General features: G+C 39.0%; 1 protein-coding gene across 1 annotated transcript; it reads left to right on the top strand.

Annotated features, from left to right (window-relative positions):
• On the top strand, positions 1-27009 carry eif2ak2 (eukaryotic translation initiation factor 2-alpha kinase 2). The gene is made up of 29 exons (XM_079856393.1): positions 1-402; positions 553-682; positions 3563-3708; positions 3871-4006; positions 4080-4132; positions 5765-5923; positions 5997-6129; positions 6213-6253; positions 6731-6845; positions 6985-7031; positions 7121-7172; positions 9445-9521; positions 9626-9745; positions 9910-10029; positions 16857-17061; positions 18702-18845; positions 19037-19138; positions 19254-19319; positions 19642-19765; positions 21060-21576; positions 21707-21745; positions 21914-22033; positions 22672-22782; positions 23039-23230; positions 23812-23992; positions 24081-24221; positions 25342-25443; positions 25550-25612; positions 25693-27009. The coding sequence occupies exons 1-29, from the start codon at positions 290-292 to the stop codon at positions 25816-25818; spliced, it is 3675 nt and encodes a 1224-aa protein (XP_079712519.1). The 5' UTR covers positions 1-289; the 3' UTR covers positions 25819-27009.
• Positions 27010-27486: the final 477 nt, after the last annotated feature.

The raw sequence follows: 27486 nt of genomic DNA, 5'->3' as shown, positions 1-27486 counted from the left end.
GGCTTTCGATTGGTCAATCCACTGTGTAGCGATGACGTTGTTTTCCGGAAATCGAAACTTAATCGAACTAAATGATACAAAGAAATGAAAGTTACGTATATTTGTAAGCTGTGATGGATGTCAGTGTGAACTGACACTATTATTACCGTGTAAACCTGATATGAAATCATCGGTAACGAGTGTTTTAGTGTTCGTCCGGTGAAGACATGACGTTCAAGCGCTGATCAAGGTAAACATTCAGTGAAGTTGTGTCGCTGTCTGCATATGTAGTTATTTTTAACAGTGCAATATGGAGTCTCTGTCAGGGAATTATATTTCTCTGCTGAATGAGTACCAGCAGAAGACACACTGCACAGTGAAGTATGAGGAGGGATCCAATGAGGGACCGAGCCACAACAAAACGTATGCAAATATCATTCATTCAATCAAAATATACATACAATACAGTCGAACTGAGTGAAGTCCGCTGAGGATCAACTCGATGACTGTAACATTATTGTAACTGACAACTATAACTGTTTCGTGATCAAATGTTTTAATCTTTAATCTAAGATTCACTATGAGGGCTATTGTTAATGGTCAGCGGTTTCCTGATGGCACTGGGAAATCCAAGAAGGAGGCAAAGCAAAGTGCTGCCCAGAACGCCCTTGATGGCCTCAAGAGCTCTCCCAATCCCGAGTCTGTGAGTAGATATATGTTATATATGTAACACACACACATGTTAGGGTTTCATGGGCACTTTCCATAGATCTTATTTTTAGCAGTAGGCTACAAACTGTATATTCTATGTCCTAAACAACCTAATCATTCTGTATGATTTCTGTTTTACTTCGGTCAAAAGTTTGGAGACATTAAGGTTTTTTAATGTTTTTGAAAGCAGTATCTTAATCTCACCAAGGCTGCATTCATTTGATTTTAAAAAATAAAATAAAAACAGTAAAAATGTACAGTATTATTACATTTTAAAATAAGTGTTTTCTATGTGAATATACAGTAAAGTGTAATTTATTCCTGTGATCAAAGCTGAATGTTCAGCATCATTACTCCAGTCTTCAGTGTCACATGATCCTTCAGAAATCACTCTAATATGATGATTTGATGCTCAAGAAACATTTATTATTGAAGGTGTTAAACTCTTGTGCTGCCTAATGTTTTTGTGGAAGCCGAGAGACATTATTTTTCAGGATTCTTCAATGAATAGAAAGTTCAAAAGAACAGCTTTTATTATAAATAGAACTTTTTTGTAATATTTATTAATTGCATAAATATCTTTTTTATCAGTTTAATGTGCATTTGCTAAATAAGAGTATTAATTACTCCCCCCCCCCCCTTTTTAAAATCTTACTTGCACCAAATGTTTGTATCCCGTGTTTATAAAAAAGCAGCTAAAACTGCTTTAATCGCAATTAATCGCATCCAAAATAAAAGTTTGTGTTTACATAATACATGTGTGTGTACTGTGTATAATTATTTAGTATTTATAAATACACAGACATGCATATATATATATATATATATATATATATATATATTTAAGAAATATTTGCTTATATATACTGTATATATTAATAATTTGTATTATATATAAATAACACATTTTTCTTAAATATATACATGCATGTGTGTGTATTTATATATACAAAATAATTATGCACAGTACACACACATATATTATGTAAACACAAACTTTTATTTTGGATGCGATTAATCGTTTCACAGCCCTAATAATAATAAGAAATGATCTTAGAAAGATGATGTGTGACACTGAAGACTGGAGTAATGATGCTGAAAATTCTTCTTTGATCACAGGAATAAATTACACTTTAAAATATATTACAACAGAAACCAGTTATTTAAATTGTAATAATATTTCACAGTATTACTGTTTTAACTGTATTCTTGATCAAATTAATGCAGCCTTGGTGAGATTAAGAGACTACTCTAGTGTGTGTATGTAAAAAAAGTATATATATATATATATATGTTAGGGCTGGGCGATAAAACGATAACGATATGTATCGCGATAGACACGTAATCAATATCAATAAAAAATGCGTTCGATAAAACGTTCGATAATTTTTTTTTTTCCGTCGGAAGAAACCAGCAAAGCAAGTTTGCTTGAACAAAGGCACTCACTCTCTAGTAACTAGATAAAACAGGAAAAGTCAGCTCGCCTGACTTAAAGTCTGACCGTAGTCAGACCAATGTCGTCTGCAGATTATGCAAGACCGTCGCTGTTCTAGCGTGTGCGTTTCTCAGCGCATACATGTGAAGCTCACATGCACTAAAAGCCTGTCTACCAGCGCCTGAATACTAAGTTATCTTTCGAGTCTTATTTTGCTAATACTGTTATATACACACAAGGTTTACATAAACTAGTCGGATATGTCTAAAGTGAAAGCAAACTTGAGAAAATTTAGAGAAAATCTGCTTGTCAAATGCGTGTATAACAGACGCGTCGCGCGCAGCTCTTAAAGAGACAGTAGTAATAGTAAACACGCTGCCGCTTGTCCTTAAAAGGATAGTTCACCCAAAAATAAAAATTATCTCATTATTTACGCACTCTAATGTTGTTCCAAACCTGTATTAATTGCCTTCTAATATTTTCTAATATTAATATTTTGAAGAATGTGGGTATCCAAACAGTAGCTGGTCCCCATTGACTTCCATAGGAGAAAAATATACTATGGAAGTCACTGGGGTACATCAACTGTTGGTCATTCTTCCAAATTCCTTTTATTTTCAACAGAAGAAAGAAACTTATTCGAGTTTAAAACAACGTGAGAGAGTAAATTATGAAAATTAGAATTTTTAGGAGAACTATACCTTTAATGTTAATAAAACAACAAAATGTAAAGAGAAAATCACTCACTGCTCTTGACTAATAACTTTATTAATAGCTTTAATAAGTATCAATGTATAATTTATAGAAAATAGAAAGAAATAGATTAATAGAATTTATAGAAAGAAATCGTAATATTATATTTTTGCCATATCGCCCACCCCTTTATAAAGCATTTCTTACGTATTCTTTAATTTTGCACCTTAATGTTAAGAGATAATTGTTAAGTGTTCATTGTGATTTTAGACTTTTGAGTTTTCCATGGTCGTGTTGACATTTCGCCTTTATAACTGATGGGATTATAATCAGAGGTAGGTTAAGTTTAAAATAAAAAATCTTTAAATGTAATATATTTGTCTCCTGGACTGGTCCTTATTTTAAATATGTTATAAAAAAATTCAATAATTATCGATATCGACCGATATGAAACACTTATATCGTGATACAGTTTTCAGCCATATCGCCCAGCCCTAATATATGTGTGTGTGTGTGTATATATATATATATATATATATATATATATATATATATATATATATATAGAGCATTCACAACATTAAATCTGTAATTAAAATGTTATGTATGTAGCATGAAATAGTTGTTTGAGTCTAGCACTAGCACAGCTGTGTACATATTTGCTATTCTATATTTAAAATTAATTATATTTTATTGTATGTATAATTATATATGGAAATTCTTTGTTTCTGTCTTTAACTGCAGACGACGTCATCTGTTCAAAACATTTCCAACAACATGAATATACCCATGCGGAATTACACATGTTGGCTCAATGAACATTCACAGAAGAACAGGTTATTATTCAAGGCCACTGAATCCACTAAGATGGATCCAGGAAACTCTACTCAGTGAGTGTTCAATACATTTGCTCATATGCTTGATCTTCGGATTCATCCAGAAGAGAAGAGAAAAGAAAAGATCTAGAAAAGAGAGAAAAGTACTTGTTAAATGAAAACTTGATTCATCAAATACAACTTGATTCCAGACTTCTCTCTTATCTTTTTTTGCAGATTGTGTATTTATGTCTGTAAGTTTGTCTGCGGTGATAGAGAGTTTCCGGAGGCTTATGGAAATAACAAGAAGGAAGCCAAAGAGGCAGCAGCTTCCCGCGTTTATGAAGAGTTATGCAAAACACAAAATACAGAGGTGACACAACATCTGTCTACTTGGATTATCTGTAATTTATGATTTGTGTTTGACATTCTATTTTGCATTTAAGGTCTTTGACGAGAACAGCAATAAAGCACAGGGGTCAGAGGTCGCAGCTTGTAGGTAAATAATGAACAATTATAATGTCAGACTTTTGTCAGCGCTTCTCAACTGGTCTTTCTTCAGGACAGACAATTGCTCATCTTAAAAGAAGCTAAAAAATATTGAAATTTATTTATATGTTTACTAAGCCAATAATTCACATTATGTTCAACACAAGCCACGTCTATCCTCACTGCAAGTGAATCCTTTTTCAATACAAGCCACAGTCTAGATAGCTTGTTAGGGCTGAAGTTTATTGCATTTTTGAGGGCCTAAATCTGCTTGATAACTCTTGAAACTTTGCAGAGGTGGTGCAAATTATGTCTGATATGAGTTTCAGAATTCGGTGTTGCAAAATGGCTCGATTGGACCAGCTACAATATTTAAACTAAGTGCCCCGGACAGCACATGTAACATCCCAGTACTTACAAAAAAAGTCTCTTGGAGCAAAACCCTAAACCCAACTGGAAGTCTCGCATTTAGAATTTTTTTTTAGATATTAAGTCTGATCATCTTCATATTTGGTTAGTCTAATCTAAAGGTGTTTGCGATGCTACAGGTGAAACTCGAAAAATTTGAATATCATGCAAAAGTTCATTTATTTCAGTAATTCAACTTAAAAGGTGAAACTAATACATTATATAGACTCATTACATGCAAAGTGAGATATTTCAAGCCTTTATTTGTTATAATTTTGATGATTATGGCTTACAGCTTATGCAAACCCCACATTCAAAATCTCAGAAATTTTCATAAGCTGAAAGCGATAATCATCAAAATTATAACAAATTAAGGCTTGAAATATCTCACTTTGCATGTAATGAGTCTATATAATATATTAGTTTCACCTTTTAAGTTGAATTGCTGAAATACGTTAACTTTTGCATGATATTCTAATTTTTCGAGTTTCGCCTGTATATTGTGAAAACAGTGCGTGCCTGACAAAGTTCGATGTTTCGCCATGAAACAGGAACATACAATGTCCAATCTGCCCTAAACTTGTTAAAAGTCCTGGCCTGAAGACATATACATGCCAATATTTAGTTATAGTCATAGCGCCACGAGCTGGTTACAGGAAGTTTTACACTGTGATGCAACAAATCGGCTTGGGTTGGATTAAAACTTGGAAAATTCTTCACACAGTACTGAAATCATCAGATTATCTCGTCTCCTGTCTCTGAAAATATCCAGATTTTTAAAACTTCTTGCTAAGACTCATTTTAAGAAGCATTTAGTTAACTATGTGACCACAGCACATTGAAAATAAACATATCCGGACATAAATGAGTTGTACAATTTCAAAACAGAAGTGCATCACAAAGCTCAGTGCAAATACGTTTGATAAGAGTCCTGGCCTGACGACATCTATATGCCAATATTCAGGTATATTCATGGCAGGAACTGTGGCAAATATAACTGACCTTGACATAGTCCTCCTATATTTACCAATTAAAATGCATATTGTCCACATGCATATCACACAACTTGTTTACGATGACATTTAAGTAATTTACTGAGCTGCTTCTAACTCACATATTGATCTACTATTTTTGCCCTTGACCTCCCAGTGGAGAACCACTGATTTAATAAGCTCTTTTACTATATTTTGCACGTGTTGATCTGCTTATTTTGACATTTTGTCCTTGATTTAAGTCCTAGCCTGGACCGTCTGAGTTTGAGTATTGCTGATGATTCCCGAAGCTCCACGGCTGGCCACAACTACATCGCATATCTCAATAACTTCTGCCAGAAAAACAAACGTGTGCATGATTTCAAATTAGTGGAGAGAAGAGGCCCTGCTCACAACCCAGAGTAAGTCTTGCACAGCCCGTCACAGTTCATACGTGTTCGATTTGGAAAGTAAAACTGACATTTGCTTCTTCAGGTTTGTGTATAAAGTTGTCATGGACGGGAAGGAATATCCTGAAGGACAAGGAAAGAGCTCAAAAGAGGCGAAGCAAAACGCTGCTCAGCACGCTTGGACTGAACTTCGTGATCAGTGTGAATGGACCACACAGGCAGGGCCCTTCAGAAATTCAGCTTTGTGTGTGTAGTCTGTGTTAGTGTTGACTAATGCACATGCTTGTTTTATAATTAACAGAGTTCGGAAGATGACTCCTCTTCACAAACCCAAGAGACGGCGTGAGTTTAAATGAATGAAACAACATATTGTGCATATAATATGTGACACTGGACCACAAAACCAGTCACATGGGTCAATTTTTGAAATTGAGATTTATACATCACATCCACATCCATTGATGTATGGTTTGTTAGTATTTGGTCGAGATACAATTATTTGAAAATCTGGAATCTGAGGATGCAAAAAAATCGAAACTTTGAGAAAATCGCCTTTTAAGTTAATTTTGTTAATCACAAAAATTAATTTTGTATATTTACGGTAGGAAATTTACAAAATATCTTCATGGAACATGATCTTTACTTAATATCCTAATGATTTTTGGCATAAAAGAAAAATCGATAATTTTGACCCATACAATGTATTGTTGGTTATTGCCACAGATAAACCCGTGCGACTCGAGACTGGTGACGTGATCCAGGGTCACATATGTAATGATATAAAGATGCAATGCAGTTGAATGTTCATCTGTTTTATAGTAAATCTGAGGATGCACGACTCTCATCAAACAGCCCGTGTGAAACTCCCAGCTCAAGTGATAATGTCGTCTTCAAAGACTCATCTGCGGTCGGTTCTCCGATGGCCATAAGTCCTGTGAGTCCAGTCTGTGTTATTGGCAGCATTTGCATTTTTGACTTCAAGCAATAACGTATGAGAGGCTATTAGTTTCATAAAACATACTGTATTTTTAACATTTTATATTTGAACTCATGAAATACAAACTGTATTACAGTGTGTGAACCTGGAGCCTGTCAGACCTGATGTGAAGCCAAAAATAAAGTAAGCTTTTACAGTTGTTAAATGTCATATTTTAGATTTTACATTATTTTTTCATCATCGATAATAAAAAATATACATTTTCTTTTTAGATTAGCACCAACTTTTCTTCTGTCACCTAACGGCCTGGCCCAGGGTAAAGAGGTATTGGAACATTAATAAGTTTACAATAGCAATGAAAGTTTACTGTAACAATGAAAAAGTGTGGAGTGTTTAGGGAAGCAAAACATATGTGAGGTCCGGGTTGTGTATGCTGTGCTTCATATATGATAGAGCTGCTCGATTAATCATTAAGAAATTACAATCTCCATTCAAATACCCATATGACCTTATTCCTAAATGACAGCTATTAAACCTTTGACAAGTACGATCTCAGCAAACATTTAGAGAGCAGTTGTTAAATATAGGTATGAAATATCTTTTCAACCACACAGTATCATTATTCCTGTCTTACAATCATTCAAATGACCACGGGGATAAAAGTTTATAGTTTGGATATAAATACTGATGTCTACGGTATCAAAATATAGAAAATCACCTATTTTTTATGTAACTTGATGCTTCAAATAAAGAGGGTATCGATATATTGTGACTAAAAAAAATGTATTTGTCATTGAGTCAGTCATTCAAGAGATTCATTCAAAAAGCAGATTCATCCAGTGATGAAACAAGTGAAGTCTTTATGAGTGAGTCATTGAATAATTTATATATATTATATAATATATATATATATATATATATATATATATATATATATATACACACTCACCTAAAGGATTATTAGGAACACCTGTTCAATTTCTCATTAATGCAATTATCTAATCAACCAATCACATGGCAGTTGCTTCAATGCATTTAGGGGTGTGGTCCTGGTCAAGACAATCTCCTGAACTCCAAACTGAATGTCAGAATGGGAAAGAAAGGTGATTTAAGCAATTTTGAGCGTGGCATGGTTGTTGGTGCCAGACGGGCCGGTCTGAGTATTTCACAATCTGCTCAGTTACTGGGATTTTCACGCACAAACATTTCTAGGGTTTACAAAGAATGGTGTGAAAAGGGAAAAACATCCAGTATGCGGCAGTCCTGTGGGCGAAAATGCCTTGTTGATGCTAGAGGTCAGAGGAGAATGGGCCGACTGATTCAAGCTGATAGAAGAGCAACTTTGACTGAAATAACCACTCGTTACAACCGAGGTATGCAGCAAAGCATTTGTGAAGCCACAACACGCACAACCTTGAGGCGGATGGGCTACAACAGCAGAAGACCCCACCGGGTACCACTCATCTCCACTACAAATAGGAAAAAGAGGCTACAATTTGCACGAGCTCACCAAAATTGGACAGTTGAAGACTGGAAAAATGTTGCCTGGTCTGATGAGTCTCGATTTCTGTTGAGACATTCAGATGGTAGAGTCAGAATTTGGCGTAAACAGAATGAGAACATGGATCCATCATGCCTTGTTACCACTGTGCAGGCTGGTGGTGGTGGTGTAATGGTGTGGGGGATGTTTTCTTGGCACACTTTAGGCCCCTTAGTGCCAATTGGGCATCGTTTAAATGCCACGGCCAGCTGAGCATTGTTTCTGACCATGTCCATCCCTTTATGACCACCATGTACCCATCCTCTGATGGCTACTTCCAGCAGGATAATGCACCATGTCACAAAGCTCGAATCATTTCAAATTGGTTTCTTGAACATGACAATGAGTTCACTGTACTAAAATGGCCCCCACAGTCACCAGATCTCAACCCAATAGAGCATCTTTGGGATGTGGTGGAACGGGAGCTTCGTGCCCTGGATGTGCATCCCACAAATCTCCATCAACTGCAAGATGCTATCCTATCAATATGGGCCAACATTTCTAAAGAATGCTTTCAGCACCTTGTTGAATCAATGCCACGTAGAATTAAGGCAGTTCTGAAGGCGAAAGGGGGTCAAACACAGTATTAGTATGGTGCTCCTAATAATCCTTTAGGTGAGTGTGTATGTGTATATATATATATATATATATATATATATATATATATATATATATATATAATATATATATATATATAAATCATTAATTAATTAAATATTTTTAAATAGATTGCAGCAATCAACATTTGTCAGAACCTCTAGTAAATTACATGTTATTTTGTTTAGTTGTCTATTCAAAATCGTGATCTCTACATTAAACAAAGAAAATTTGTGATTCTCAGTTTATCCAGAATCGTGCAGCTCTCTTTTATACGAGTATCCTCCATAAAGTAGTGGCTGTAAAATCTGTAAAATGGAAAGGGAAATTCAAAGTTCTATTGAAAAATCTAACTTGGTGTTTATGAATCCAGTTTCAATTCATCTCCAAAGTAAGAAAAGTGTCTTTTAAATTAGTTTTTTTCTTTTATTTGGTTGTTTCTTATATTTTCATTCACAGAATGTTCCTAAAATGAATGCACACAATCTGGCAAAGTCATCTGGAGATCAACCTTCAAACCAAGCTGTAAAATCAAGGCAAATCATAACCTAATTGTTTTCATTTTTAACTATGCAGTTTATTACAAATGTTTTTGTCAATCATTATAGCTTTTTGAAAATACTTAAGTTTATCTTTGTAGGTTTTTAGAAGACTTTGAATTAATAACTCCGATTGGCAAAGGTGGCTTCGGACGAGTTTTCAAGGCAAGACGAAAGCTGGAGAAAAAATATTATGCTGTGAAGATCGTGAAGAGTCGAGAGTAAGTCAATTAAAAGTTAATCATCTTAATGTAATTTGATTGGCTTTTAATTCCTTGTATGTCTATGATGTCCAAGAAAAGGCACCACAGCAATATACCTTTAATTTTTGTGCTACATCTACATAACATAACATAACGTCATGATATCTTCTGCTTCTCCACAGAAAAGCTCTTCGTGAGGTTGGAGCTTTGGCTGGTTTTAATAACGCCAACATCGTCCGCTACTACACAGCTTGGGAAGAGGACACGGCGTACAGATACGAGTCTTCAGAGACCCTCTCAGAGTAATTCAGCAAAACACAACTCATTCTAAAACGAACAAGGGCCTGCCTGACTAGGACTGGGTATCTTTTGGATTTTAACGATTACGATTCTTAGCGATTCCTAATTTCGATTCCAAAAAAGGTTAAAAAAAAAGACTAAGATATCCTTCACATTTCATTGTAGCTGAATACCACGAACAAAAATCAACAGGCTAAAGAACACTAACAGGAGGAACTTTTGCCTGTGGTCAGAGAATGTCTAGTAGGAAGAGAATTGGCACTCTCTGGTTACTTCTGGACTGGCTGCAGTAACACGTCTCTGTCCATGCGGGGGCGCTCGCAGGCGAGTGCAGAATGAATGGAGGTCTATGGCGCTATACCCCTCAAAATCCACTTTTCTCAGGATATCATTTTTGTCTAGTAATTTGAATGTTGTATTCGAAAGGAGCTGCAAAGAAATTACACATTGCTGGGTGTTAGATTTTTTAGAGTCACTTATTTGCTTTAAAAAGTCTTTTAAAATATCAATGACGTCACACACATCGTACGACCAGAGATACTGCTTTACGGCAATCCTTCAGTCACTTTGGTGCTTTCACGCTCTGCACTTTCTTTTCTCTCGAGGCATCGACAACACAGCTGACACAGGTAAACACACAACACAGCTGACACAGGTAAACACACGACACAGCTGACACAGGGAAACACAACACAGCTGACACAGGGAAACACACAACACAGCTGACACAGGCAAACACACAACACAGCTGACACAGGCAAACACACAACACAGCTGACACAGGGAAACACACAACACAGCTGACACAGGGAAACACACAACACAGCTGACACAGGTAAACACACGACACAGCTGACACAGGTAAACACAACACAGCTGACACAGGGAAACACACAACACAGCTGACACAGGCAAACACACAACACAGCTGACACAGGGAAACACACGACACAGCTGACACAGGGAAACACACAACACAGCTGACACAGGGAAACACACAACACAGCTGACACAGGCAAACACACAACACAGCTGACACAGGTAAACACACAACACAGCTGACACAGGGAAACACACGACACAGCTGACACAGGGAAACACACGACACAGCTGACACAGGAAAACACACGACACAGGGAAACACACGACACAGCTGACACAGGGAAACACACAACACAGCTGACACAGGTAAACACACAACACAGCTGACACAGGGAAACACAACACAGCTGACACAGGGAAACACACGACACAGCTGACACAGGGAAACACACGACACAGCTGACACAGGGAAACACACGACACAGGGAAACACACGACACAGCTGACACAGGGAAACACACAACACAGCTGACACAGGCAAACACACAACACAGCTGACACAGGGAAACACACGACACAGCTGACACAGGGAAACACACGACACAGCTGACACAGGGAAACACACAACACAGCTGACACAGGGAAACACACAACACAGCTGACACAGGGAAACACACAACACAGCTGACACAGGGAAACACACAACACAGCTGACACAGGTAAACACACAACACAGCTGACACAGGGAAACACACGACACAGCTGACACAGGGAAACACACAACACAGCTGACACAGGTAAACACACGACACAGCTGACACAGGGAAACACACAACACAGCTGACACAGGCAAACACACAACACAGCCGACACAGGGAAACACACAACACAGCCGACACAGGGAAACACACAACACAGCTGACACAGGGAAACACACAACACAGCTGACACAGGGAAACACACAACACAGCTGACACAGGGAAACGCTGACACAGGTAAACACACAACACAGCTGACACAGGTAAACACACAACACAGCTGAACACAGCACCGCTGACACAGGGAAATACACAACACAGCTGACACAGGGAAACACAACACAGCTGACACAGGGAAACACACAACACAGCTGACAGGGAAACACACAACACAGCTGACACAGGGAAATACACAACACAGCTGACACAGGCAAACACACAACACAGCTGACACAGGGAAACACACAACACAGCTGACACAGGGAAACACACAACACAGCTGACACAGGGAAATACACAACACAGCTGACACAGGGAAACACAACACAGCTGACACAGGGAAACACACAACACAGCTGACAGGGAAACACACAACACAGCTGACACAGGGAAATACACAACACAGCTGACACAGGCAAACACACAACACAGCTGACACAGGGAAACACACAACACAGCTGACACAGGCAAACACACAACACAGCTGACACAGGGAAATACACAACACAGCTGACACAGGGAAACACAACACAGCTGACACAGGGAAACACACAACACAGCTGACAGGGAAACACACAACACAGCTGACACAGGGAAATACACAACACAGCTGACACAGGCAAACACACAACACAGCTGACACAGGGAAACACACAACACAGCTGACACAGGGAAATACACAACACAGCTGACACAGGCAAACACACAACACAGCTGACACAGGCAAACACACAACACAGCTGACACAGGCAAACACACAACTGACACAGGCAAACACACGACACAGCCGACACAGGTAAACACACGACACAGCTGACACAGGGAAACACACGACACAGCTGACACAGGGAAACACACAACACAGCTGACACAGGGAAACACACAACACAGCTGACACAGGGAAACACACAACACAGCTGACACAGGGAAACACACAACACAGCTGACAGGGAAACACACAACACAGCTGACACAGGGAAACACACAACACAGCTGACACAGGCAAACACACAACACAGCTGACACAGGCAAACACACAACACAGCTGACACAGGGAAACACACGACACAGCCGACACAGGGAAACACACGACACAGCTGACACAGGGAAACACACAACACAGCTGACACAGGGAAACACACAACACAGCCGACACAGGGAAACACACAACACAGCCGACACAGGGAAACACACAACACAGCCGACACAGGGAAACACACAACACAGCTGACACAGGGAAACACACAACACAGCTGACACAGGGAAATACACAACACAGCTGACACAGGTAAACACACGACACAGCTGACACAGGGAAACACACGACACAGCTGACACAGGGAAACACACGACACAGCTGACAGGGAAACACACAACACAGCTGACACAGGGAAACACACAACACAGCTGACACAGGGAAACACACAACACAGCTGACACAGGCAAACACACAACACAGCTGACACAGGCAAACACACAACACAGCCGACACAGGGAAACACACAACACAGCTGACACAGGGAAACACACAACACAGCTGACACAGGGAAATACACAACACAGCTGACACAGGTAAACACACGACACAGCTGACACAGGGAAACACACGACACAGCTGACACAGGGAAACACACGACACAGCTGACAGGGAAACACACGACACAGCTGACACAGGGAAACACACAACACAGCTGACACAGGGAAACACACAACACAGCTGACACAGGCAAACACACAACACAGCTGACACAGGCAAACACACAACACAGCTGACACAACACAGCTGACACAGGGAAACACACAACACAGCTGACACAGGGAAACACACAACACAGCTGACACAGGCAAACACACAACACAGCTGACACAGGCAAACACACGACACAGCTGACACAGGGAAACACACGACACAGCCGACACAGGTAAACACACAACACAGCTGACACAGGGAAACACACAACACAGCCGACACAGGGAAACACACAACACAGCCGATACAGGGAAACACACAACACAGCCGACACAGGGAAACACACAACACAGCCGACACAGGGAAACACACAACACAGCCGACACAGGGAAACACACAACACAGCCGACACAGGGAAACACACAACACAGCCGACACAGGGAAACACACAACACAGCCGACACAGGGAAACACACAACACAGCTGACACAGGGAAACACACAACACAGCTGACACAGGGAAACACACAACACAGCTGACACAGGCAAACACACGACACAGCTGACACAGGCAAACACACGACACAGCTGACACAGGGAAACACACGACACAGGGAAACACACGACACAGCTGACACAGGGAAACACACGACACAGCTGACACAGGGAAACACACAACACAGCTGACACAGGGAAATACACAACACAGCTGACACAGGGAAACACACAACACAGCTGACACAGGGAAATACACAACACAGCTGACACAGGGAAACACACAACACAGCTGACACAGGGAAACACACAACACAGCTGACACAGGCAAACACACAACACAGCTGACACAGGCAAACACACGACACAGCTGACACAGGCAAACACACAACACAGCTGACACAGGGAAACACACAACACAGCTGACACAGGGAAACACACAACACAGCTGACACAGGGAAACACACAACACAGCTGACACAGGGAAACACACAACACAGCTGACACAGGCAAACACACAACACAGCTGACACAGGCAAACACACGACACAGCTGACACAGGGAAACACACGACACAGCTGACACAGGGAAACACACGACACAGCTGACACAGGGAAACACACAACACAGCTGACACAGGGAAATACACGACACAGCTGACACAGGGAAACACACAACACAGCTGACACAGGGAAATACACAACACAGCTGACACAGGGAAACACACAACACAGCTGACACAGGGAAACACACAACACAGCTGACACAGGCAAACACACAACACAGCTGACACAGGCAAACACACGACACAGCTGACACAGGCAAACACACGACACAGCTGACACAGGGAAACACACGACACAGCTGACACAGGGAAACACACGACACAGCTGACACAGGGAAACACACGACACAGGGAAACACACGACACAGCTGACACAGGGAAACACACGACACAGCTGACACAGGGAAACACGACACAGGGAAATACACGACACAGCTGACACAGGGAAACACACAACACAGCTGACACAGGGAAACACACAACACAGCTGACACAGGCAAACACACAACACAGCTGACACAGGGAAACACAACACACCTGACACAGGGAAACACACAACACAGCTGACACAGGCAAACACACAACACAGCTGACACAGGGAAACACAACACACAGGGAAACACACAACACAGCTGACACAGGCAAACACACAACACAGCTGACACAGGGAAACACACAACACAGCTGACACAGGGAAACACACAACACAGCTGACACAGGCAAACACACAACACAGCTGACACAGGCAAACACACAACACAGCTGACACAGGCAAACACACAACACAGCTGACACAGGTAAACACACAACACAGCTGACACAGGCAAACACACAACACAGCTGACACAGGCAAACACACAACACAGCTGACACAGGGAAACACACAACACAGCTGACACAGGGAAACACAACACAGCTGACACAGGGAAACACACAACACAGCTGACACAGGGAAACACACAACACAGCTGACACAGGGAAACACACAACACACCTGACACAGGGAAACACAACACAGCTGACACAGGGAAACACAACACAGCTGACACAGGGAAACACACAACACAGCTGACACAGGCAAACACACAACACAGCTGACACAGGGAAACACACAACACAGCTGACACAGGGAAACACACAACACAGCTGACACAGGGAAACACAACACAGCTGACACAGGGAAACACACAACACAGCTGACACAGGCAAACACACAACACAGCTGACACAGGGAAACACACAACACAGCTGACACAGGGAAACACACAACACAGCTGACACAGGCAAACACACAACACAGCTGACACAGGGAAACACACAACACAGCTGACACAGGGAAACACACAACACAGCTGACACAGGGAAACACACAACACACCTGACACAGGGAAACACACAACACAGCTGACACAGGGAAACACACAACACAGCCGACACAGGGAAACACACAACACAGCCGACACAGGGAAACACAACACAGCCGACACAGGCAAACACACAACACAGCTGACACAGGCAAACACACAACACAGCTGACACAGGCAAACACACAACACAGCTGACACAGGCAAACACACAACACAGCTGACACAGGCAAACACACAACACAGCTGACACAGGCAAACACACAACACAGCTGACACAGGTAAACACACAACACAGCTGACACAGGGAAACACACAACACAGCTGACACAGGGAAACACACAACACAGCTGACACAGGCAAACACACAACACAGCTGACACAGGGAAACACACAACACAGCTGACACAGGCAAACACACAACACAGCTGACACAGGGAAATACACAACACAGCTGACACAGGGAAACACACGTGCTAGAAGAGTTTCTGTTTTGTTTGTTTCTGGTCCCGCTGCGGATGACACGATGCCATCAAGCGGTATCTCTGGTCGTAATCAGTCCTTCACTGACCAATCAGCGTTCATCAGCAGAATGCTAGTGTGTTATGGGCAACAACAACTCAACCTGTAAGAAATGGAAAGGACATACGTACTCGTTCATTCAACTTTCAACCTATAACCCATGTTATAACAAATACTTGTTACCTCAAGTATTTGATTCCAGAATTGAAATCGATTTTCGATTCCCAACCCTATGCCTGACTGAAAGTGTTTCATGACTCCTCGACACAGACGCAACGCACTAATAGCAATAGTCATGCAGTCCCTATTGTTCTACTAACATTAACATGGACTTTTGGAAAAAACAAACATCAAACATTTGTTCTGCTAAAAATCTATGTATCTGTTGGCTTTAGTTCTGGCAGTGGCCAGGGGACAAAGTTCCTCTACATTCAGATGGAGCTTTGTGAGGGAGACACGCTGCGTGCCTGGATTGATAAAAGAAACTCTTCAAAGGAATATTTCCCAGAGAGGAGAACGGATGCGGCACGGATCAGCAGAGAGGTGCTTACGGCCGTGGACTACATTCACTCCAAGGGCTTGATCCACAGAGACCTGAAGGTGAGCACCTCGCTAAAACGAGCTTACATCAGGCTCGGACACAACTCAGAATTAAAGAGTTCATGAATTGTGAAATCAAATGAACTTTTTGACATAAGGGGCCCTATTTTAACAATCTGAAACGCAAGTATCAAACGCGAAACGCAAGTAACTTTGTGGGCAGCTCAAGCAAATCTAAAATGTGTTGCTCTGAAGTCGCTTCATTACTCATAGGTGTGGTTTGGGTGTAACGTGAAATAAACCAATCAGAGCGTCATCTCACATTCCCTTTAAGAGCAGGCGCGCTTGTTCCATGGCGGATTGCTATTATAACGGCGGATTTGCCAGGAGCGGTTCACAGCCGAGGAGACCGGCGTTCTCGTCAGGGCCGTAAAACACAGAGAAGTGACATTGGGGATGGAGAAACACACCCAGATTAGCTTCGGTTAAACAGGCGTATAATAATTTGGGAAAATGTGTAAGCTAGATTTATGCCTATTTTTTCACATCTTCATGGACACAACTGATTTCCCTCGTGTGGAATATTTTTCCTTGTAATAATGTATGGTTTGCAAAAATGTGAACTTCTGCGTCTGTGTAGATGAGAGAAGCAAAGTGTGTGTGCGTTGTGCACACGCTACATTATGGCCAAGCATGCGCCCTTAAAATAGCATCTGAACGCGCCACTGACTTTAGACGAGGTTTCTCATGATCAGTGGTTGAATTGTTTTCTGAAACTGCAAAATAGCACCAGGGAACGTTTGCACCGGAACACGCCTCCTCTTTCCGCTGATCCGCCCCCGGGAGCGCAAGTTCATTCCCTAATTTACCGACGTGCATCTGTGGAGGGAAAAGTCCGCTGTGCGTCGGGTGCAAAATAGGTACAGAGTGTTTGAAAGAGCGGGTCAAAAACAGGATAGAAATATTACTGTTTTTTTATGTAAAAACTTGCTAAGAATATAAATGGACCTCTGAGAACATTATAAAATAAAAATGCAGTTCATGACCTCATTAAGAACTGGCTCCCATTTAATCCTTGAGTGTGAATTTGAACTGAATTGGCCACGACATAACGAAATGAAATGTAAATTGAAATGACAGCAAGAGGAATTTAATAAGTCAATGCAGTCTAACTGAGGAATTTCATTAGTAAATGAAAATAAATGTGATGAAAAATATATATGCCTATATAAGTGTCATTTCAAACATTAATTATTAACATGATCTAATGTTTCTGGAATTTATGTTTGTTCAACGGTAAAATATACTGATAAATTAAATGTAAAAAAAACGACATTCATTTAAAAAAAAATTACATTATAATTCAATTCAAATTACAACGTTGTGTTTGCTACAGGAATTTAAATTAAGGAGGTAAATTTGAATCTGTTATTTTAGTATTATTAATTAACTATATTATGTGTGTGTGTGTATATATATATATATATATAATTTTTTTTTTTTTTTTTTTTTTTTTGAATTTCTGTTTTCATTTTGAATGTTAGACATTTTGTTGTGTGAATTTGTCTTTTTATATTTCTTTTTTAAACATGTCTATAATATAGTCATAGGGTTAATTTTTGTTTTTATTTCAAGTAACAAAAAGTTTAATTTAACCCTGTTTTGGACTCAGTTTTGATCGCTCTGTTTCTTTGTTTCAGCCTCCAAACATCATGTTCAGCAGTGATGGAGGAGTGAAGGTTGGAGACTTCGGCCTCGTGACTGCAGCAGAGAATGACAACGATGATCCTCTACTGGAACGGACTAAACGAACAGGAACCCGTAGTTACATGAGCCCGGAGCAGGTGAGTCATTCAGATCAACAGTGAAACGCTGTTCACAACCCATAATCCAAATAAAAACTATTGGAGTGTTCAGTGATGAATCATGCACAGGAATTTGCATTTAGAAAGTAGAGTTTATTTTCATTTCATCTTGATTATAATGGTCCATACAGTGTTTAAATGCTTTTTATTTCTGTAAACTGAAAATGTAGGCGACTCAAACATCCTATGACAAAATGGTGGATATATACGCTCTGGGCCTCATATATTTTGAGCTCGTCTATAAACTCATCACAGCGCATGAAAAGAAAAAGGTTTGATTCATCTTTTAGACCTTTATATAATAATAATACAATCTATGCATTCATCTTGAACTATATCTGATATGTTATAAGGAATTAAGTATTTCTTCTTTTTTGTGACTTTTAGATTTGGGATGATCTAAGAAGAAATAGGGTTTTTCCACTTAAGTTCTCCAAGGAATTTAGCTTTGAGGTGAGTGTAATTCACGATCTGCTTTCCTGTAGCTCATACAGAAGAGCATTGGCGCTTGCAACGCCAAGGTCATGGGTTCGATTCCCAGGGAAAGCAAGAACTGATAAGAATGTAAATGTGTACCTTGAAATGCAATGTAAGTCGCTTTGGATAAAAGCATCTGCCAAATGCATAAATGCAAATGATCAAAATGTTGAAATTGAGCATGCTTTTTCTTTAATGCAAGTGCTGAAATGATCAATGCCTGCTATGACCTCTTACTCAAAGATGAGCGTTATCTAACATGCTGTCTCATTTCTCACGGGTGATGCTGATGAAATAGCACAAGCTCATAGAGCGAATGTTGAGCGCCAGGCCTGAAGACAGACCAGACGCCACAGAGCTGATCAGAGAACTGGATCAATACTTCACAGTCCTGAAGACGGATAAAGACATCAAGACCTACTGATGAGATCTCTTCTTCTCTTTATGCATTTATAATTATAGCAGTTGCTTATACTGTAACATTTCAGGTGAAGAAGATGCTTCTATAGAGCAACTTACAAAAAGTGTTTTAGATTCAGACTGATAGTCAGCAGATGGCGAGTGTGCAATTCAGTCTATAAAGCAACTACATTTTTAAAAAATGAAAATTGTCATAATTTACTCATCCTCATGCTGTTTTTTTTCCATATATCAAAGTGTGTTCCACAAAAGAAAGAAAAACTTGTGTTACAAAAATTACAAAATGTGCAATTTACATAGTCTAAAAACTCATTTCTGATTCAGTCCGTTTCTTATTTGCATGAATTACATTTGGAACAGAAGTTGAATCTGTCAGCTTTTGTTATTGTGTCTGTATTGCATAATATTCTGGAGCTAAAATCATGGAGCTTTTAATCTCGTCTACAGGTTATGGAATCATATGTCATGTGGGAAAAAGTGGTACATTTGGGGCAATATTTATTTTCCTCTTTTACTGTTTGTGAATCTGATTGGATATTGTTGGCATGTTCCTGTGAAAATAAAAATCTTTAACTGTACATAAATACTAAAACTGCCTGGCTGTCATTGTAAATATGAATCCTATTGACTGCGTAAAGGTCAAAATAAATGCTTACTCCTTCATATGTGTCCAGATATAATGTCAAAATTAGTTTGACAGCTGATCAAATATATGATCAGATTATTCCAGATCGTGTCAGCTAAAGTTTTAACATACCTGTAGATTTAAAAAAGTTTTGTTTTTAAGGAAAAGGTCAAAGTGTTAAAAGTCTTCATATTCATTATCAAAAGGGAGTGGCGGCATGTGGTAAAACGTGAAATCATTCGTCATGTACACGTCAGAACAGCGAACTTATGTTTACCCTTTACCTTTGTTTATGTAAGCTCTTTAATAATCAATGAATATTTAAATAAATAATTAGAGAATACATTTTGTAATATATTAGACTGATATGTTTCCAAATCACCCATAAACCTTTCCCGAATAAACTTTTCCATTTGTTTCCCTAAATAGTGTGTTGTGTATATTTTAACTAAGCAATTGAAGAATAAAAATAAACGTTTGCAATACTGACTCGAAACTTAGAGATGGGCAGGTTATAACGTGTAACTACAGCTCAGCTGAGGAAAGCGAGGAGGAATCGAAACCGAAAGTTCTAGAAGGGTGGTTTAAATCCCCACACGGAACTCTTGTGTGAGTTTTGGTCTCTAGACTGACCAGAGAAGGAGCAGGACAAGAATCTGACAGCATCTGAGCTGTATTAAAACATTTGGACAGAAGCAAAATGTCTGCCGACTCTGAAATGGAGAGGAAGATCGTTGACTTCTTGAGACAAAATGGCAAAAGCACAGTTTTAATCATTTTTAAAAAATTCGGAATAAGCAGATCCACCGCGAACAGACATTTGTACAACCTAGAGAGATCAAAACAGGTGTTTAGGTCTAACGAAAATCCTCCTGTTTGGGATCTAATGGAGAAGAAGAAGAACGAGATCAAACACACAATCAAACCAGAGCAGAAGTCCCCGACGACAAGAGAGACAAGAGAGACAAGAGACTCATGTGAAGAGATTCAAGAGAAACATGTGACGGATCTGCTAAAATCAGGAAGTTTAAAGGCCCGTGAAATCGCCAAATCCCTGGAACTGCCACGACAAACCATTAACAAACAACTGTACGATATGGAGAAGAAAGGTAAAGCACAGAAATGTAGAAAAAGCAACGTGTGGACTCTGAATGACGAGGAGAGCAATGACAGTTACAACCAAGAGAGGTTTGTGTTGTGTTTATTTCATCAAAACACTTACAATCGTGATTTATAATGACTCTTTGCATTTAGTGTGCCAATGTTTTGGATTTTTATTTTATTTAAAAAAAGATTTCTGATTTGTTATTGATTATAGCTCCTGTTCCAGTGATCATAGACTGGGCTCAAATTCAGGGTAAGCAATATTTTGTGTCCACCAAAGTAACTTGTTTAACTTACAGTATAATATTCAGGAGGGAGAAACATACAAACTAAATGTTTTAAATGAATGTTCTGTTTATAGGATCATGCATAATGATTTGCTGATGTATATTGCTGTCTGACATGTTTCTATCATCTATAGGTTGTCTCAGAGTTTTGCTGTGATCACAGTGCTTGGTAAAGGAGGCTTTGGATGCGTTTATAAAGTAAAGCATACATTTGATGAGAAGTTCTACGCTGTAAAGAGAGTCGACTTAACTGGGTAATATTATACAAGTCATAAAGTTATCTAATTTTAGAAAGAGCAGCTGTCATGATTATGTGTTACAAAAGTGTTACAACACTTTATTTTTATGGTAAACTTTAGCTATTCAACTAAGTATAAGTAACTTTGCAACTATGTCAACTGCCAGTCATTAGAATATTAGTAGACTGTCTGATTAATATCTGCATACACTTTATTTTGATGCTCCCAACAGATATTCTACTGATCATAAGTAACTTTGCAACTAAATGCCAACTTATTCTACTAACCCAAACACTAACACCTAAACTAACCTAACAGTCTACTTAGAGTCCTAACAGGTACTAATACACTTATGACAGTGTAGTTGACAAGTTACTTATAGTTAGAAGAAAAATATCACATGACCCAAAAAATAACAGAATTTACATGTATTTGTTCGTTCATTCATTCATTTATTCATGCATTTATTTATTTATATATTCATGCATTTAAACATTTATTTATTTAATCATGCATTCATTCATTTTCATTCATTTATTTGTTTATTCATGCATTTATTAATATTTTTTTATTGAATCATGCATGCATTCACTCATGTATCATGCATTTATTTATTTTATTCATGCATTTATTCATGTATTTATTTGAAACAGGAAAGCTGATTCCGAGGTGAAGGCATTGGCCAGACTATATCACCCAAACATAGTGCGCTACATTACATGTTGGTCAGATTCTGAGAACTGCACATCAAACCAAGTGTCCAAGTAAGCAAGTCTCCATCGTTTTTTCATAAAACACTCACTCTCAGAAAAAAAGGTACAAAAGCTGTCACTGTGGCGGTACCTTTGCAAAAGGTACACTTTTGTACCTAAAGAGTACATATTAGTCCCTCAAAGGTACATATATGTACCTTTGAGGGACTAATATGTACTCTTTAGGTACAAAAGTGTACCTTTTGCAAAGGTACCGCCACAGTGACAGCTTTTGTACCTTTTTGACGTTTATGTGTTTTATGTTCAGCACTTCAGGTTCTTCATCAGATGTAGTGACCTTTGAGAGATCCGGAGGTAAAGAGAATGATGATGTTGATGACGATGTTGATGATGATGATGATGATGATGATGATGACGATGATGATGATGATGATGATAATGGCGATGATGTCAGTGATGATATCACATCAGGAATAGCGAGTCTGAGAGTGACAGCAGAGTAAGTCCAGCAGTCGTCTTATTTTGCTTCTATATAGTGTGAAATTTAGGGTAAACTATTATTACAGTGTTAGCTCAACTGGTAACGGGTTAGATTGTCTGTTCTCAGATCAGCATCTGCTGCTGGGCCCTCAGGATACCTGGACCCTTTAAATCAGGGGGTTTATTTGTTTACAACAAATTTTAATTTATTTTACTGTAACTTTTAAAACTAGTCCAAAAACAAGCATCTAGAAACCAAATTACTGCTCTGCATTCTCCCCTGAAGAATAACAATAATTCAAAAGAATTATTTTGTACAATATTTATATGAAAATAGGAAGAGAAAGAAAATATATTTCATTCTCTGTATAATCATGTAATACATATGTAATACTGGGTATTAACATATATAATCAGTTACTACCACAACTAAAATATGACTAACAATATAAGCAAACTTCAACAAAAAAAAAAAGGTGATTCAAAATGTATTGTATGAAAATAAAGTATGATACGACCCCTTTGAGACAATACTGTACAATGTAAAGTTAAATATTCATCATTCATATTCATGCCTGTTCGTTCTCTCTCTTTCCGCAGCAAGAAGTATTTGTTTATTCAGATGGAGTTCTGTGAGGGAGGAACACTGACTACATGGATAAATGAAAGAAATCTTATGAATGAACAGAGAAACCCAGTGGAAATTGCTAAAATATTTGATGAAATTATCAGTGGAGTGGAATACATTCATTCAAACAATCTCATCCACAGAGACTTGAAGGTATTTCTTTTTAGTTGCAGAGTGACTATTTTTTAACAAAAACAAAAAAGCATTTTTCCATAGTTAACCGTCTGTACTTTCCTTTTAGCCTGATAACATATTGTTCGGCTCTGATGGCAAAGTGAAGATCGGAGACTTTGGGCTGGTGGTGCATCAGATCACAGACAGCGGTGACCCCATAGAGAGGTCAAAGAGAAGAGGAACACTGCAATATATGAGTCCTGAGCAGGTGACACATTTTAAAGATGCAGTACACGATTTCTGGTAAACGCTGTTGATATTTGAAATCGCTAAAACAAACACAGTCCAACCCAAAAGGATCACACCACAAGATTATGGGGGTTATAACGATCACTAAAAGGGGAACCAAAAGAAAAAACATATATTAGGAGTATAATATCTCACTTTTCAGACACGCTTTGGGAGCCGACGCTTGAAACAGGCAGTGGAGGAGGTTTAGATGCTCCAGGCTAATACAGTGTGGAAATGAATGTCTCTTTATCATAGCTGAAGCGCATGAAAATAATAATGCAAATAATTAAACAAGCAAAAATCGCACACCAGCATATTCAAGCAAAAGAAAAAACAGCAAAACCAACGTTACTCTCTCCTCCCCCATCAAGAGTGGACACGCCCCCTACTGCTGATTGGCTCACTCTCTCTCCTCCTCCATTATGAGTGGTCACGCCCCCTACTGCTGATTGGCTCACTCTCTCCCCTCCCCCATCATGAATGGTCATGCCCCCTACTGCTGATTGGCTCACTCTCTCTCCTCCCCCATTATGAGTGGTCACGCCCCCTACTGCTGATTGGCTCACTCTCTCCCCTCCCCCATCATGAATGGTCATGCCCCCTACTGCTGATTGGCTCACTCTCTCTCCTCCCCCATTATGAGTGGTCACGCCCCCTACTGCTGATTGGCTCACTCTCTCCCCTCCCCCATCATGAGTGGTCACGCCCCCTACTGCTGATTGGCTCACTCTCTCTACTCCCCCATCATGAGTGGACACGCCCCCTACTGCTGATTGGCTCACTCTCTCTCCTTCCCCATCATGAGTGGTCACGCCCCCTACTGCTGATTGGCTACAAGTGTGCTTTGGTGCTCGGTCCAATTACTGCACCTTTAATCATAATTTTTTATTTTAGTTTATTCACAAAAATTAGAGCTGTTGTACATGTTTTGTTTATATGAGTACCCTTTCCTTTTAAAAAAAATATATTTTGTGTTCTATATTTGCCCAAACCCCCCCCCCCCCCCCCCCCCCAAAAAACAGAAATAACGAACTAACTTAATACATAAAAAAATAAAAAAACAATACTAACAAAATAAATATCATTGTTTATCTTAGGAAAATAAGAGGAATTATGATGAAAAAACAGACATTTTCCCCCTTGGACTCATATGGTTTGAAATGCTTTGGAAATTGTCCACTGGTATGGAGAGAGCAGAGGTCAGTATTTTAGTATTTTATGACTGTCATCAATATCTTTAGTGATATCTGTATGTATTGTGTTGTAGATTTGTTTTTAATTATTATTTATTTTATTTTTCTGCAGCTGTGGCCAGATCTGAGAAATCAAAGGTTTCCGGAAGGTTTCTGTGACAGTTATCCGACTGAAGTAAGAAACTTGATTTTACCTTCATATAAATATTGATTAAATTAAGTTTAGCCAATTATTTAGCTATGCTTCTTTTTCAGAATAAATTCATCAAGCAGATGCTGTCCTCTACACCGGAGGACAGGCCACAAGCAAAAGACATCAAAGAAAAACTTGAGATGTTTTTCTCTCTGGATCAGAATCTGTTAAGCCAGAAAACAATCTGAGAAAACGGCCACAGTTTGGTAGAGTCAACTCAAAATAATGTTTTACCGCAGAATACTTTAAAGGAGGGGTACAATAGTGTTTCATGTATTCAGAGTTGTTTACAGTGTTAAAGAGATGGATTCTCATGCTAAACATGGCCAAAGTTTTTTTTAAATATTTTGGACGAATAACAGAGAATTTCTGTACCGAAAATCTTACTTCCGGGTTGGTACAAGTTTCGGCTGGGTTTTTTTCGACCGTGGATCTAATGACGTAGACCAGAGTGGAACTCCTTATATGAGCATTTCTCCCGGAAAAGCGCGGCCGCGCGCACGTCGACCAGAGGAGAGCGAGACCGCGCACATCAACGCGCTTCAACAGGAAATCATCGGCAGCGCTGCATAGTGTCTCCAAAGTGTGTTTTTGGATGTGAGGGAAAGCTTACCAAAGAACCCAGCGTTAGGAACAGTGGATGCAGAAACGAGTTGTGTAGACTGTTTGTTCCCTGCATTTTGACGATGAATGTTTTATAAACAAAGCCCAGATCGACGGATGCTCTGGCTTCGCCCACACGGCCCGCCTCCAGACGCTCGTTTTTTTCCGGAAAGACTCGGTACAGCCTATCTTTCTTTAATAAATTTAATAAAACTAAAGACTTTTTGGAGATATGAAGGATGCAATACTACTCTATAGGTACTCAAGATTAACAGGAGATTGAGTGAAAATGAGCATTTCACCCCCCCTTTAATGATTCTATTGATTCATTCATGATTTAATGAACTGTTTAATGATCTCTCATTAAGGTGATAAATAATATAAAATCATAACATGTTGAGAATTTCTTCTAGTATATTTTATATATTTCACAAGTTGCAAATCTTGTTTTACTTTTTAAAACTGCATTTTAATAATGATGTGAGGCTACTTTTTACAAAACCGACCATGAACGTAATTTCACAACATTACTGTAATGTAGGCTGCGATATTAAGATGTATTTACAATTGCTACTAAAGTAATATGTTGTTTCTCAAAGTTGCAATTGGATTTGGTTACAATGTAACCAGAATGCAACCAAAATGCATCATTGTGTAATGTGAACACATGTTGTGCATGCTGGGAATATTTCTGCTCAAGCTTATTTTTTGACAAAAGTGCTGTATATGTGTGTATATGTGGATTAAAAAATAAAGAAAAAATATAATATGTCATTAATTATGTGTTGTTAATACTTACAGTACATATAATAATTCTTAATATATTGGATAAAGTATCAAACTTACATTTTGTTATAAATTATATTAGTTTTTTATAACAAAAAATTATAGTGGCACAACAATTTAATTTTGTTTGATTGCTTTAGTTTAAAAGAATGTTACCATTGTGCCTTCTAAAATAAAAAAAATATATATGAAAAATTTCATATGTTTTGCTCGATCGGAAATATTTTTTAAACATATTTTCTTGACAATATTGTTTTGACTGGTGTTCATTTTATAGTTTCCCCCGTTATTAATGATGGAGGATGGCAATGCTCGCCTCTTTCCACTAGGTGTCGCTGTAACTGCGCTGATTGTCCTCACGTGCATTTCTGTACTACACAAAGTTTGTAAGTTATTTTCCCATAAATATAAACGAGATTAATGTTAATGTTGCATTATACTCATTCATGTAGAAATTAGTGCAACTG

The sequence above is a fragment of the Squalius cephalus genome (genome assembly GCF_949319135.1).
Source record: "Squalius cephalus genome assembly, chromosome: 21".
NCBI lineage: Eukaryota > Metazoa > Chordata > Actinopteri > Cypriniformes > Leuciscidae > Squalius > Squalius cephalus.
This window is presented reverse-complemented; position numbering and strand designations above follow the sequence as displayed.

What these genes read in the sequence shown, in the direction of transcription:
- eif2ak2 (XM_079856393.1), top strand. Translation starts at nt 290, where the DNA reads ATGGAGTCTCTGTCAGGGAATTATATTTCTCTGCTGAATGAGTACCAG. An exon ending in AGTCTGAGAGTGACAGCAGA is followed by an intron (nt 23,231 to 23,811) that starts GTAAGTCCAGCA and finishes CTCTTTCCGCAG; the next exon opens with CAAGAAGTATTTGTTTATTC. An exon ending in GTGACAGTTATCCGACTGAA is followed by an intron (nt 25,613 to 25,692) that starts GTAAGAAACTTG and finishes CTTCTTTTTCAG; the next exon opens with AATAAATTCATCAAGCAGAT.